This window comes from Phoca vitulina, unplaced genomic scaffold (genome assembly GCF_004348235.1).
Source record: "Phoca vitulina isolate PV1807 unplaced genomic scaffold, GSC_HSeal_1.0 scaffold19, whole genome shotgun sequence".
NCBI lineage: Eukaryota > Metazoa > Chordata > Mammalia > Carnivora > Phocidae > Phoca > Phoca vitulina.
Window position 1 is genome coordinate 9,649,945 of NW_022589722.1, and position 16,740 is coordinate 9,666,684.

General features: G+C 39.9%; 1 protein-coding gene across 2 annotated transcripts in view; it reads right to left on the minus strand.

Moving 5' to 3' along the window:
- Window positions 1–16,740, minus strand: part of FGD6 (FYVE, RhoGEF and PH domain containing 6) — a 108,166-nt gene that overhangs the window by 29,002 nt on the left and 62,424 nt on the right. For both annotated transcript variants that reach the window (XM_032416501.1, XM_032416502.1), the window contains exons 6-8: window positions 15,571–15,722; window positions 12,903–13,059; window positions 10,349–10,436 (exon numbers count right to left, since the gene is read on the minus strand). In XM_032416501.1, the coding sequence (XP_032272392.1) occupies window positions 10,349–10,436; window positions 12,903–13,059; window positions 15,571–15,722 (397 nt within the window). The remainder of the gene's footprint in view (window positions 1–10,348; window positions 10,437–12,902; window positions 13,060–15,570; window positions 15,723–16,740) is intronic.

Genomic DNA, 16,740 nt, shown 5'->3' on the forward strand with positions numbered 1-16,740 from the left:
AGAGTTTTAATAAATAACACATTTTATTTTTTCCTGTTTTTACTATAGTTTACTGCTTTATATTTAGTTTTTATTTTAATTAAGGCTTTTTTTGAGAGCAGTTTCACATTCACAATAAAACTGAGGAGAAGGAACAGAGATTTTCCACACACTTCCTGCTCCCTCACACACACAGTCTCTCCCATTATCAACATCCTCCACCAGGTACATCTACTACAACTGATGAGCCTGTATTGACACGTCATTATCACCCAGAGTCCACAGTTCACTCTTGGGGTTGTACATTCTATGGGTTTGGACAAATATAAAATGACACGTATCCATCATGATGGTATTGTACAGAGTATTTTCCCTGCCCTAAAAATCCTCTGTGCTCTGCCTATTTATATTTTGATTTTTAGTGTATCCACTGACATATGAATCTGAATTTTTCAAATTTTAACAGGTTATTCAATAAACAGTCCTTTCTTTTTCTACTGTCTTATACTTGCTACTTTGTCATACATTAGATTCTTATTAACAGGGTGTTTTTTAAGTTACCTCCCTATTCTAATAATAGAATAATTATTTTTCAATCAATAGATCTATTTTTGCAATGGTAGTATGCATTTTTAATTGTTGATGTTTTATTTATTTATTTGTCAGAAGGAGAGAGAGAGCAGGTGAGCACAAGCAGGGGGAGCGGCAGGCAGAGGGAGAAGCAGGCTCCCCGCCGACAAGGAGCCCCACGTGGGGCTCGATCCCAGGACCCTGGGATCATGACCTGAGCCGAAGGCAGACGCTTAACTGACTGAGCCACCCAGGCATCCCAGGAAAAGGTTTTGCTCTCATAAAGCTTCTATATCCTAATAGGAAAGGACACAATTATTATTGTATTTACTATGTGGTCAGACCAAGCAAGTCACTTAGACTTGCTTAGTCTCAGTCTCGGCACAGTCAAGCCCCACTTAAAGAAGTTCTTATCCATATTTGGTTCTTACTGCCCTGATTATCAACAAAGAGCAAATTTAGGTTTAGGGAGATAAGTACATTTTTTTTCTACCCAAAGAACAGCCAAGAGACGAATAAAGCAAATATAAACACCAAAGTGAATTCAAGTTTGACTGAATTTCAGCGTTTCTTCAAGTGGATGTAAGCCCAAGACTCTGACAAACACTTAAGAGGAAAACTCTTTAGCAACACAGTCGGCTTGCTAGATCTTTAGCAAGGCAAGTTCCAGAAACAGAGGCATTTAGCTACCTGCAGGGAATCTGAGTTAAATATACACTGAGAATTGGAAAAAGAATGGCTTTGTAGGAATGCTTATGGGTAAGATTCTGGAGATCTGTAGCCCTGGATGGGCAAAACACAAAAAAACAAATAATATTTTCACTAACCTCTAAGTGAAATACAGAATTTCCTTCCACTATGAATGTAGGCAACAAACCACAGTATTATCAATGATACCAGTGACGTTACCACCAGAGAAGTCACACGTGTTTTATATCACATTACAGATGTTGCAGGTTTCTCAAAATATTGTTTACCATCACCACTATATCAAAGTCATGGGAGTTCTTAGATCCACCGGATCTTCTTATTTAATGCATTACTAAAGCAACAGATTAAAACTATTTTAGTAACTGCATTTCAGGCCAACTGGTTTCCTTTTAGTCTTATGGATTTTATTCTGTAACTTAAAAAATTATTCTAAGAGATCCATAAGCCTCACCAGATTGCCACGGGGATCCAGGCACAAAAAATGTTAAGAACCTCTGTTCTATAGAGAAAGTGAGATTACACTTAAAAGCTGTAATTTAATAGATCAGGCAAATAAGACATGCTTATATCCTAAAGTCTTCCCATAGTACTAAATATTTATTTATTTCCACAGTACCAAAACATTTCATGGATATAATTGGTTAAGTATCATCCCTCAAAATACCTTGTTCACAACTACAATTAAAAATTAATTGCAACAGGGGCACCTGGGTGGTTCAGTCGGTTAAGCGTCTGCCTTCGGCTCAGGTCATGATCCCAGGGTCCTGGGATCGAGTCCCGCACTGGGCTCCCTGCTCAGCGGAGAGTCTGTTTCCCCCTCTGCCCCTAGCCCCGCTCATGCCAGCTCACTCTCCCTTTCTCTCCCTCTCTCTTGCAAAAATAAAAAGTCTTTAAAAAATTAATTGCAAAAGAAACAAGAGCTGACCTAATAACAAAGGGAATTCTGAATATCATCACCCTCCCATGTCACATGGATGGAACTGCCTTACATCAGGGTCTTTGGGTTCTTCAGAAATGAAATTCCTTGGCTGGTGCCTGGAACAGCCCCACCTTTCATCAAGTTCTGCCCTAGAGAAAGTGTTAGAATGACTTTTGCTAGAGACAATTAGCCCTGGGTTAGAAAACAAATACTTGCTAAAGCACAAGTTTCATTTCTCGGTAAGGATTTTTAAAAAAAATCATGCATTAATATGATTCTGACCTTTTCTCGAATCTGCTTATTAGTCTGTTCATAGCTCAAATTAATAGCTTCAGAACACTCTAACAGATGTTTTTAATATCCCATTTTCTACCAACATGGGAAATCCTGGATTTCTAAAACCTAGAGGGAGTTAATACCATCCCAAACTGAAGGCAAAGATTACAGGAAAAGTAATATAATATGTCGTTAGTCACTTATAACATAAATATTTTGAACAAGATCAAAGAAAACTACCTGATCCAAATTTAATCAAAGTTCAAAGGACTGTTTTTTCCCCCTAAATATAGAAATGGAAAAGATATTTCAGAGGAATTTTTAAATTATGTTTCTCATTTTATTTTCTCGACATGATCCTCACTGATTCAACTTTTTTCAACACCACTGTAGTAACTTTCCACAAATAAAAGCTTTTTTTGTTGTTGAAAAAATTTATCCTGCCTATAACACAGAGACAAAAAAGATCTAAAAGGATCATAGTCATCTCTGGATGGCAGAAGATAAAGAGGGGCTTTGTTTTATAATACTTATATATTTTTTAATAGACACAAAAGATCCCTTTAAAGAAAAAAAGGGAACCTAACAAAAATAAATCCTCAAAATATACTCACTCAAACAAGTGGATGAGATCAGTTTAATTTTCAGGACTTCAGAAGAAGAAGAGCTCGGTGGAAGCCTGACTGGTTGGGAGTGGCCCTAAAGAGGACTACAGGCTCCATCAGAACAAGGACCACCTTGGTGTTTGCCAGTGTATACAGGCGTCCAGCTCAAGGTCAGCCCATATAAATAGTGATTAATGAAAGAAAGAATCTGACCTTGAGGACAGGATTCAGGAGAGAATAAAAACCTACCTTTTTTTTTTTTTTTTTAAGATTTCATTTATTTATTTGACAGAGAGAGAAAGAGCACACACAAGCAGGGAGAGCGGCAGGCAGAGGGAGAGGGAGAGGGAGAGGGAGAAGCAGGCTCCCCGAAGAGCAGGGGGCCCGATATGGGACTTGATCCCAGGACTGTGGGATCATGACCTGAGCCAAAGGCAGATGCTTAACTGACTGAGCCACCTAGGCGTCCTAAAAAAATTACTTTTAAGCTACATTTAAAACATCCCATTACATGCCTGGGTAGCTCAGTCGGTTAAGTGTCTGCCTTTGGCTCAGGTCATGATCCCAGTGTCCTGGGATCAAGCCCTGAGTCAGGCTCTCTATTCAGTGGGGAGCCTGCTTCTCCCTCTCTCTGTGCCTGCTACTCTGCCTACTTGTGCTCTTTCTCTCTCTGTCAAATAAATAAATAAAATATATATATATAAAAAAAAAGACTACTACTACAGCTAGAACAAAGGAAAACAAGATTTGGGAAATTCTGGGTTATAACCTATGGCCCCCATAGTGAATAATAAGGTTCACCCCCACCCCCTAAATTAAGACTTTGTTTTCTTAGAGCAATTTTATGTTCACAGCAAAACTGAGAGGAAGGCATAGAGATTTCCCATACGCCCCCTTCCCTAGATATGCATAGCCTTCCCCACTATCAATATCCCCCATCAGAGTGGTATATTTGTTAGAATGGATGACACATCACAACCCCCTCAAAGCCCATGGTTTACATTATGGTTTACTCTTGGTGTTGTACATTCTATGGGTTTGGACAAATGACAAGTATCTCCCATTACGGTAGGGAGAGTAAGTTTTCAACCTTCCTAATAAGCAGAATTAAAGTAGGTCTGTGAGAGAACAGAAAAAATATTGACCTCTGCTCCCAATTCCTGGCACAGAGCTCCTAAAACCTTTGTAATTTTTAAGTGGTAAGAGCATTAGGAGCATCTTTTGTACTAACATTTGGCTTTGACCCTAGTGCTGACAAAACTCCTAAATTTCCTGGAACTTTCTAGGTGATAGGAGTGTCTTTTGTTGTAATGAGGTGACTCTGGGTGGGCTCCAGAATAGCTCCTAGATAAGGGCTGGTCCCTAGAAAGATCAAGCCAGGATTATAAACTTGGAACTTTTAGCCCCATTCTCCATCCTACAGGAAGGGGGGAGGGCTAGAAGTGGAGTTGATAATTGATCATGACCACATGATGAAGCCTCCATAAAAGTCCCCAGGTGCAGGGTTTAGAGCTTCTAGTCGCTGGGCATGTGAAGCGCTGGGAGAGTAATGCCCAGAGAGGGCAGGGAAGCTCTAAGATCCTCTCCACATAGCTTGCTCTATGCACCCCTTCCACCTAGATGCTCACTTATAACCTTCATCCTATCCTTTTGTGATAAACCAGCAAATGTAAATAAGCGTTACTCTGAGTTCTATGAGCCATTCTAGCAAATTACCAAACCCAAGGAGGGGATCAGGAGAGCCCAGATTTATAGCCGGTTGATCAGAAATTACAGGTGACAGCCTGGGACTTGCGAACGGCATATGAAGTTTGCAGGGGGCAGTCTTGTGGGACTGAGCCCCGAACTCCATAGAACCGGACACTATTTCCAGGTAGATCATGCTAGAATTGAAACAAATTATAGGACACCTCGCTAGTGTCAAAGAGAATTGCCTGGTGTGGGACAAAACTACACATCTGGTGTCAGTACTGTGAGAGTGATGGTGGTGTGTGAGTAAAGGGGAGACATAGCAGGAGTATGTTTTTCCTTTTGGTGTCCTTGGAAAAGAGATGAAGTGACAATGTGCCAGGCTACATGGGGGTGGTGGCGGTGCTACGAGGTAGCGCGACTAGAAGGAAGATATTGCCACAATCTGGTATGAGTTTAGAAAGGCCTGGTCTAGAACATAACAAGGGAAATGGAAAGAGCAGGAAGCAGAGGCGGGGGAAACCTCGTTGGCAGATACCACAACAGAAGAACGAGGAGGAAAGGGAAGCATTTCAGAGTCTTTTCCACAATTTTGTGCCTGGGTAACTGGAAGGGTGTTTTTAACTCTTAACAATTTATTGACCCATTCATCCATCCAAGATTCAGGAGATTCTCAACCTCGTGAAAAGGAACAACGTTTAATTCCCTAAACCTTCCATCTGATCAACCGGCTATAAATCTGGGCTCTCCTGATCCCCTCCTTGGGTTTGGTAATTTGCTAGAATGGCTCATAGAACTCAGAGTAACGCTTATTTACATTTGCTGGTTTATCACAAAAGGATAGGATGAAGGTTATAAGTGAGCATCTAGGTGGAAGGGGTGCATAGAGCAAGTAGAGTCCCTGTTATGGGCCAGAATCTATGCCAGGCCCAGAGTCAGGATAATAAAGACAGTCTCAACACTGAAGAGATGAGGAAGGACATAAGCAGAAGTAAAAAATTAATGCTGCTCCTATAACAGCACCTGTTTCCTTCCATTGCTTCTTCACTGTTGCCTCATGCTCCTAACTCTAAGTAGGTTGTGGGTCCCATACAGATTTCAAGATCTGGCTAGATCCATTTGCCTTGAGTGGCCAATATAAAGGTAAAATTTACAAGTTTTTCTACTTAAATTAAGTAAATTACTTACTTTATTTTACCTTTTTAAAAAAAGATAATTCTAATCTTAAGCATTCATCATACGACATATACATTTTCTTTAATCCTATTTTAGGTTGACCTTAAAAAAGTTCTACCAGGAATTTAGTCGGAAGTGTTTTTACTATGAAAGCCTAAGTAGCATACCCAGTTGAAGCCCAAATTATGTCCGGGAAGAAAACACTGCAAGACAATAGGATGGTTGTCTGACTAGCAGGGGCAGGTCGCTGTATCTGGGAATTTCCAATTACCTCTCTCTAAAAGCATTCCAAAAGAAACTATCCTAGCTTATCTGTACTTCATCTCTACATTTTTCAATCTTCTCCTCTTAAGAAACCAAGGCAGGCACAAATTTACACTGAGTCAGGCAGCAATTCTTCCCCTTGTCTGCTTAAAACTCATTAATAAATCAAAGTTGTCAAAAGTTGCCAAATAGTCTCACTGTTCCTCTCTGCTCCTATATATTCTGTGTACTTGGAATTACTCCAAATTCTAAAATGAAAAAGTTGGGGGGGGGAGAAAAGGAAAGTATTTATCCCACAAGGTTGTTCAGAGGATTAAAACATTGAGCTTGTTTATCCAAAGATGAGGACCCAGTTAACTATCATGTTAAAATAGATGCAAACTTAAAGACTTAAAATCCAACTTCTAAAAATATAAGTGCATGGACAGGGGGCACTTTGATAGCAACTGTAGAAATATCTTCCAAAGTAGGGAGCAATCAGAACATCACAAAAATGAGTACTGGAAAATCAGAATTTTAAATAAAAATATGAAACAAAACCATAGTATCACAACCTCCATCTGTCCTTAGGATTACATAACCATACGTACACTTCCATCAATACCATTTGTGTAGTCTTGGGAAGGATACTTCAACCTCTCCGAATGTGTCTTCCATTTAGAATAAGACATCACCTCTGAAGTTCTCTATCTCAATGTTGTCCTTCAGGCTAAAGATGTTTTGGCTAATGGGATGTTTCATTATTTGTTTATTTTTATTATTTTTAAAAGATTTTATTTATTTGAGAGAGAGAGCAAGCAAGAGAGCACAAGTAGGGAGAGAGGCAGAGGGAGAGGGAGGAGCAGGCTCCCCGCTGAGCAGGGAGCCTGATGCGGGACTCAATCCCAGGACCCTGGGATCATGACCTGAGCCAAAGGCAGACGCTTAACCAAGTCACCCAGGCGCCCCTAATGGGACGTTTTAAACGTAGCTTAAAAGCAGCCAAAATTATTTTCTGAATGGCATCCAAGGTAACCCAAACTGACCCAGATAAATTGGGGTGCACTAAATGGTTGGTAAAGACTCACTCTTTGACCTCAAGGAGTTTATAATCAAATTAAGGAACCACTATTCAAATTAGAAAAATATTAGCAAATTCACAAGAAACTGAATACAGTAGTCCCCCCTTATCTGTAGTTTCACTTTCTATGGTTTCAGTTACACAAAGTCAACTGCTGTGCAAGTGGAGGCAGATGATGATCCTCCTAACACGTCACAGAAGGTCGAAGGCAACCTAAGGACACATAGTACCTATTGTCATTCACCTCCCTTTATCTCATCACATAGGCATTTTATCATCTCACATCATCACAAGGAGGGTAACCATAGTATGATAAGATATTTTGAGAGAGAGAGCACATTCACTTAATTTTTGTTATAGTATATTGTTATAATTATTTTATTTGATTATTATTATTAATCTCTTACTGTGACTAATTTATAAATTAATCTTTATCATAGGTATGTAGGTAGGGGAAAAAACAAGAGTATGCACACCGTATGGTACTATCCATGGTTTTAGGCATCCATTGGCGTTCTTGGGATATATCCCTGGTGAGTAATGGGGGACTACTGTAAATATTTGCTAGGTCACATGGCACTAATAATAAGGGTCAAGGAGGACTGGAGTAATGAGAGATGGCTTCAAAAGCAAGGGGAGATTTCAAGTCAGGCTTGGAGGAAAAAGAAGAATTTGAATCAATGGAAGAAAAGGCAAAGGATGAAGAACATGAAGTCTATGTTATTTCTTTACAAAGTCTATGTTATTTCTTTACAAAGTCTATGTTCTTTCTTAAACGTTAGTCCTGACTCTGTGACCTTGAACAATCCATTTATCACCATTACCCTTCAGTAAATCCACAATTACTGAGGGTCTACCATACATAAATAAGTAATGGAGATTTTTCAACTTAAAGAAGGGGTAAATGGCTTTAAGATTAAAGAAGAGGAAAGCTCAAAACTAAAACAACCCCAAGCTTACATTATGTTGCTATCATAAAACACATGAAATCTGTTCTCTTAAAAAAGAATTTTTTTAACTTGCTTTTGCTACTTCATCATTTCTCAGTTAAAACCAACCTCTTCATGAATCCTAAATTAAACATATGTGTAACTTTTTTACTTAGATCAGTCACAGTGTGGGGGGAAAATTTTTTACATTAAAATTTCAGAGTCCTGCTCCATCCTTCTCTCATTTGAAACCACAGTAGTCTTTTGCCACTAAAAACAGTATTTCATTCCACAGCTGTAGAAATAGCCTAAGCCATTTGATAGCTTCATTTATGATACAGCATTGAACTTATCTAGCAAAAACACAACACATGCATTGGTACTTCCTTTTGTCCTGTGTATTCTAAATCTCTGCCAAAAGCAGAGGAAAGAAAGTACAAATGGACAGGATATCCTCAAATTATCTGGTTTGCCTTATGTCATTCCAGAGAAAAATCTCGTGTCTGATTCACAGTTAGAAATTCAAAGTAAACACTTGAAACACCTAGGGTAGTCAGGTCCTGATGCTGAAGGTAGACCTTCCTCAACAGCACTTGTCTTTTAAAAGGCAACCCAGGAAGGCTTTGCCTAAAGGAATATCAGGAAATCCTGGCTTTCCAGCATTCACCTACTCTATCCAACATAGTTCTTGGCTTATGAGAAAGGATTAAGGAAAGGAGCATGCACACCATTTTTAAAGAATACCAACAGGAACCAAGTACATCAAAATCTATTTACATGATAAAATTACTACAGATTGATTTACAGTTGTGGTGGCATTTTGAGATTCTTATCCATTTTGACACAATTCTTTTTTTTATAAAGATTTTGTTTATATATTTATTTGAAAGAGTGTGAGCAGGGGGAGGAGCAGAGGGAAAGAGAGAGAGACTCTTAAGCATAATCTGAGCTGAGCGGGCTCGACGACAGGCTCCATCCCACGACCCTGAGATCATGACCTGAGTTGAAACCAAGAGTCGGACGCTTAACTGACTGAGCCACCCAGGCTCCCCATTTTGTTATAATTTTTAATACACACTATATATATGTATATTAATTCGATGTACATGCACTGTATTTCTTTTTTTTTTTTTAAGATTTTTATTTATTTTTTTGACAGAGAGAGACACAGCGAGAGAGGGAACAAACACAAGCAGGGTGAGTGGGAGAGGGAGAAGCAGGCTTCCCACGGAGCAGGGAGCCCGATGTGGGACTCGATCCCAGGACCCTGGGATCATGACCTGAGCCAAAGGCAGACGCTTAACGACTGAGCCACCCAGGCGCCCTACATCCACCACATTTCAACAAATACTCCAGAGGACCTAGTAGCATGTGCTGGATAAGAGATTTGCTGTGAGACTGTATTAGCTTTGCTGTGATGCCAAATTCTTATCTCTATAAGCCTGTTATTACATCTATGTAAATAATATTGTGATATACGCATAGCTATGGTGAAGACTTGGGAAAGCCAATGAATATAAAGCCCTGAGCGCAGTGTACACCTTCACTCAACTCACAGCCTTCCCCTCTTCTTCATTTTTCTTTTTACTATCATAGCGGTAAGCCAGATAGACACAGCCCTGTAATCCTGACGCTTACAGTCTAGCAGAAGATACAGACAATGCCCATGACAACAACATAGTAATGATGACGATAAGGGTACGACTACTATTAATAGCAGCTGATACTGATTTTGAACTTACTATGACCAAAGCACTATTCTAAGCACACAGCTCATTAATCAGTCCTTACACCCTCTGAGGTAAGTGACCAGGGCAACAACCGTTGCTACGTGAATATGTGGGAGTGACTCCCTACAACTCAATCCTGAGTGGCTGGGAAAGGACATTCTTGGGATTCATAATATTAATCAGGTAAAACGATGCAGGGATGTGGGGTTGGGAGGGTACGACGTACACGTGTGAGTGCCCAGAGCAGAGAATGCATGCAGAGACGGTCAAAGAACCGAGAGAAGTGTAGCTCCGGCGATATATAAGTGAAGCTGTAATCGGTCTATAGATCCGTATATTAGATAGGGGGTTATTGGAGTGTTAGAGAGGCGTTCTTAGGAGCGGGAGAGTTTCATAAAAGTTATGAGCTGGTCGGTTGGCAAACTGCCGAAGAAGCCCACCTGTCAGCAGCAGCCTGTACTGCGGGATCCGCTGAACTGGCTTGAGCAGGTAGTGCTTGAGGGCCAGATTAGCACAGCGTGGGCTCATCTGAAAGGAAAACGTATCCAGAGTAAACACAAGCGTTCTTTTAAGAAGCAAGGGATCCAGATTCAAGGGCCCAGGAAGCCAAACTTTAGAAAGCCAACAGCTCTGGAAGGGGGCTCATGGGGAAGCTCCCTTTATTCTAAGGCGCAGCTATTAAGCCACAGCTGACTCACCAGCTAGCCCACCCATCTCTCCCGCAGGGAGGTCTCTGAAGTCCCGGGCTCACTCTCAGACAGGGGTGGCTGCAGCCGGCTCCAGCTCAGCGAGAGCCCACCATACTCAGCGGCTGCCACTTAGCAAGTATTTGCCAGTGTATCCACAAGCACAAACAAACCCTAAAGAATTGCATGGCCCTCAAGATAAGGCAGAAGAAATAAAGCTACTGGGAACTGGACTCAAATAATAAGCAGAGCCTACGGTCAATATACCCACGATAACAATTGGTGGTAGTGGGGAGCGTTGCAGAAACTAAAGATAACCTGAAAAGCAGCCCTGCTGAGCATACCTTTTCTAGTAAGCCTGATGGATGTAAAATTTCTTTCTCAGATGGTTATAAAAGACAGTTCCCAAATCAGCATTCTGGAGAGACATTTTGATTCCAGAGCCATTCTGACTTGACCAAAAGGACATTTGATTTTGCCTTTAAAGCTCTTTTCCTTAGTATGTACAAAAGACACTTCCGCCCAATCCTAGGCTTTGCATTCTCCGACACAGGAATGTACTGTGAGGTGGCATCAAAATGGCCAAATGAAAATGTCCCTGCATCCTAAGATGTCTTGTACTTCTACTTCTTCCACAGCTCAGGTGGGTGGGGAAGGGTTTTCTTAGATTTGCTCAGATCGTTTCATCTTTTTCTAAATATGCACCTCTAGGGTCTGGTACACAGAATAATTAGGAAGTTATAATGAGGGGCGCCCGGGTGGCTCAGTTGTTAAGCATCTGCCTTTGGCTCAGGTCATGGTCCCAGGGTCCTGGGATCGAGCCCCACATCAGGCTCCCTGCCCCGCGGGAAGCCTGCTTCTCCCTCTCCCACTCCCCCTGCTTGTGTTCCCTCTCTCGCTGTCTCTCTCTCTGTCAAATACATAAATAAAATCTTAAAAAAAAAAAAAGTTATAATTATACCGCATTTAAGAAAGCATCTACCATGCAAGCACCATTAACCAAGACAGCTAATTTTCCCGTCTTATGTTTTTTCTTTTGCTGCCAAGGCAACAGAACAATGCACTGGACACTGATGAAAACCTGGGTCAATTATCAGTTGCCATAGCTATAGAAATCACACTTCCTTTCTTAACAGCATGAAGACATCAGAGGAGAGGAAAAGAAAAAAAAAAGGAAAAAAGACAACAAATGATTTTATTTATTTTTTAAAAGATTTTATTTATTCATTTGAGACACAGAGATACAGAGAGAGAGAGAGAGAGAGAGAGCATGAGCAGGGAGAGAGGCAGAGGGAGAGGGAGAAGCAGGCTCCCCGCTGAGCAGGGAGCCCGATGCGGGGCTCGATCCCAGGACCCTGGGATCATGACCTGAGCTGAAGGCAGATGCTTAACCATCTGAGCCACCCAGGCGCCCCGACAACAAATGATTTTAAATTTGTGTTTAATGTACAAATAAGAAATCAGCAATATCTTAATACTTCTAAAACTTTTCTAGTTTTGCGTGACTAGAATTCACTGATTTTTTTTAGTTACAAAAGAGAGAAATGAGTATTAAAACATATAATAATTCACATTTTACCCAAGATTGGGGGAAGGACTTAAATTGTAGTTAAAACTAATTTTTAAGAGATGTATTATATCATTTATCCCCAATCAAATCAGGCTTGTACTCTCATAGCTTTGAGTCCAAACACAATGCTTTGGTTATAAACACGTCATTAATTTTTCTTAACTTTGACACTGAATCTGTGTTACTTATTTATCTAAAGGGAAACAAATTACATTTTCCATCCTTCACTGTAGATTAGTTGTTAGAAGAATAAAAGGAAAGGTTGAGTTAAAAATAAGAAATGTTTCTAGAGTAGTCAAATTCAGAGACAGAAGGATATAATGGTGGTCACCAGGGGCTGGGGGAGGGGAAAATGGGATGCTGTTTTAGCCATAGTTTCAGTTTTGCAACGTTAAGATGAAGAGAGTTGTAGAGATTGGTTGCAAAACAACATAAAGGTACTTAACGCTACTGAACCATACACTTAAAAACGGTTAAGATGGTTAAGTTTTATTTTATGTGGTATTTCTCCACAATTTAAAAAAAGGAGACCGATCAACATATTCTAGCATGCAATCATAGATTTTTCAAAATTAAATCTTGTACACACTTTCTCACCTTTTAATTTGCTCAACCCCTTTTTGACTTTGAAGGGATTATATTTTAATATCTTTTTGTTTTCAACGATTACAAATTATTACAGCTTTAAAAACAACAAATAAAGAAAAAGGGTTCAACATTATATGGGAGCAAAAATACCTCAAAATCTCTAACAACAGCAGCAAAAGCTGGGTTCTTCTTGCACTGCTCATCCAGCAAAGCTATATTTTTGTCAAATTCTTTGATGTACGTGGAATACATTTTTAGATATGGTCCCTTCTTTACAAAGATATCAGCAATTCTATGTTGTTCAGTCCTAAGATAGAGAAGAGATGCACAAAAACATGAAAAGAGTCATTGACGTCTCCAAAACATATCTAATATCCAATGAGAGTCCCGTGACTAAGCCATCAGGGCGTCTTCTTCTCCCTTCTTATAAGACATCTCCTATCCCCAAATGCCTACTCTTCACCATTCCCACTGCCACCATCACATGTCGCCTGGATTTTGCCAGCCCTCTGACTGGTCTCCCCACTTCTACCATCTCATCCTACTGTGCAGCCAGAGAGTCTAAAAACGTATATTACACCATGTGACTTCCAAGGGCCTCCTATGGGACTCAGCAGGAAAACAAACTCCTTCCCTTGGCTTACAAAAGCCCCACTGGTCCTGTGGCTGCCTACTTTTCTGACCCATTTCATGATTCTCTCCTTCTTTCTCAGTCCTCTCCAACCACACTGGCCATCTTTACATTCCTTTGACATACGGAGTCATTCCCACTTTGCAAACTTTTACTAATGGCTTTGCATGCCTGGAAATAGGAAACCCTGGCCAGTTCTTCCTTTTCATTCAGATGTCACGTTAAAGTCCTTTCCTTTCCAGAGGGCCTTCCTTGGCCACCCAATCTTCACTCGCCAGCACGTCATCTTATTTTACATCTTTCCAGATCACAAATTGCTTGTATCTTGTTTCTTGTCCATTTTTCTGGTTCTCCCCCACCTAAAATGTCTACTCCATGAGGGCAAGAGCCTTATCTATTTTGTGCAATGTGATACTCCCGCCATGCTTAGAGCCCTGACCAGCACACCATAGATAACTCAAAACCTTGTTGAATGCAGAAATGAAGTATTTCAACAGTTATTAAAAGCCAATGTAAAAATAAACGTTATTTTAGAAAGCATACTAAAACCAAAGAATATGTCTTAACTTGAAGGCCCCTGAGAGAAAAATATTTTAGTAAGTAGAAAATATCTTATCCAAGGATCAGAAGAATTTTATGTCAGTAACAAGTGTAGCTTTTCCCATAAATATCGTTTTAGCTGTCCCTTTCATCAATTTAGTCTGTTTCTTAGGAATGCTTAATACTTTAACGTAGAACATCTATCGATCTAAACTTGAGAAAACCTTTACACAAGCAAAAAATAAATTTAAGCCTCTTTTAACACCCCTTGCATACATATGCGTATCTTTTAAAGGCAATTGAGTAATTTTACTTTTTTTTTAAAATTTTTATAAGAATGACAAAGTATATATAGGAAAATTCTTTGTAATCACATTTTATTTCTATCGTGACTTTTAAAAATACCTTTTAGTCATTTCTCAGTCCTTAACCCTGTGTTATTTTACACTTAGGCTACAGCTAGGAATTAATCATTCATCTAACATATTTTCCCAACATGCAGAGGCAGGATATTTCCAAAACGGGCAAGAGGTATTTTTCTAGAAAAGAAAGCTTACGGGGAAATTTTGATCATGAAAGTAGGTGACACTATTTTGTTATGCTAATCATTTGGGGTTCCCCAGGGACAATAAATTCTCAAAACCCCTAGAACAAATATTCTACATATTTCCGAAGATGTCACCAAAGTGTCTGCTTACTTTCTACAACCCAAGGAAGTAGTTAACCTTTTGGTATTCTTTTCCAGTTTGGAAATCTATAGCCTACAATGATATCATACACATGTAAATTTTCTAAACCAAACAAACATATTATCTCAGTGAATGGCCTATTTCCCAAAATGTAAAGAAAGATTCATGAAATTCCAGAAAAGATAATGAAACATTTAAAAACTTTTCAATGTGAATATATCAAGTAAATTCCCTCAATCTCAAAAACCTTGATTATCACCTACAGAAAGTTAAATTGGCTGAATATGGACCCTTCTTGTTTTTGAGGCAATATTACCAAAGAACTTAAACATTTCTAGAATTGAGGTCAGTGTGTCAAGGTTGTGAATTTCGGCCATCTAAAATGACCAATCTAGGGGCGTCTGGGTGACTCAGTCAGTTAAGCGTCTGCCTTCACTCAGGTCATATTTCCGGGTCCTGGGATCTAGCCCCATGTCGGGGAGTCTGCTTCTCCCTTTGCCCCTCCCCCTGGCTCATTCTCCCTCTCTCCGCCCCCCCACTCTTTCCCTCTCACTTGCTCTCTCTCAAATAAATAAAATCTTGGAAAAAAATAAAATAAAATGACCAATCTACAGGTAACTGCCAAGAAATTCAATACATTGCAGGGGTGCCTGGGTGGCTCAGATGGTTAAGCGGCTGCCTTCGGCTCAGGTCATGATCCCAGGGTCCTGGAATCGAGTCCCACATCGGGCTCCTGGCTCAGCAGGAAGCCCGCTTCTCCCTCTCCCTCTGCCTCTCCCCCTGCTCATGCTCTCTCTCTCTCTCTGTATCTCTGTGTCTCAAATGAATAAAAAAAAAAAAGAAATTCAATACATTGCAACAACTCAATGTAAGGAACACCACCTCTCTGTCACAAGCCAGGCCCTTATGGCTTCATCTAAAATTGGGACTCTGGGAAAGCTGATCAGTCCATTTTTACCAGTTTGACATTCTTTCCTCCAGTTCCTTCAGGAGATCCCGGTTGAGCTCATACAGCTGAGGCAAGTAGTACAGGATCTGATTTAGGATCCGGTCCTCAATCACGGGTTTCCCAAGGTGCCTGGAAGCATGGGCCACTGCATCTCGGAAATCCTATTACAGTTCAGAGAAGGAAAAATAACATACATAGACATAAAATTTGACATAAAGCTTTTTCCCCCAGTGCTTCTCTTTAAAACAACATAAATCACAAACTGTATTTTCCATGTAGAATTACAAATTGAAAGTGCCCACTTCCTTCTATCCCACTTAGCTAGATAGAAAAAACAAAAACAAAAACAAAAAACCCACCACAACAAAGTGGCTAGGGTAGATATTTGGTTTTAAAACAGTCTGTATATTTCTCTTAAATCTTTTGATCTCCAAACTTCGTAATTATATTAAAGGGTATCTGGAAATTGTATTGCTAAGTAGCCTTTAAACTTATTCCAATAGTGCTATATGAACACAATCCATTCATTTTAGAAGTCCCCAAGAGATCTCACTTAATTTTATTATGGAAAGTCCCTTTGTTCACTTTCAGTAATTATTTCCCAACAACAAGAGCATTCTAGGTAAAGCATGTGGAGGAGACTGGCACATTCTTGATAATCAGAGAATACTAGATCCAGTATTACTGTGTTTCCCTGGGCTAGCCTCATTTTCCTCATCTGTTAAGTGGGTTATGAGACTTTCATATCGCACATCATCAGATAACACACTTAAAGCTTTTTGCAATGTGTTTGGCACACAGAATCAACAAAATATTTCCACTATGGACCTTAAACTCTCCTCTCCCTCCTCTGACTTCTCGATAAATTCACCAGGATTTACATTTTTCACAAATAAAAAATTTTCTCCTTGTATATTCTTTTCTGTCAGCTTTTCCCTAGAAAATTATTTACATACCATGTTTTAATACAAGTCCACACCATCCCATCCTGTCACCGCAGAGGACTTGGAAAGGGTGGTGGTGTCTGAGATCCTAATTGTCTGGTTTCATCCTATCTGGAGGCCCACCCGCAGGGGATAAGTAAAACAATAGTGGAATCTGTTCCAAGGTCCTAAGGACTCAAAAACAGAGACTGTTCCTTCTCAGAAACAGCAGGTTTAATTGAAACCTTAAAGCAAA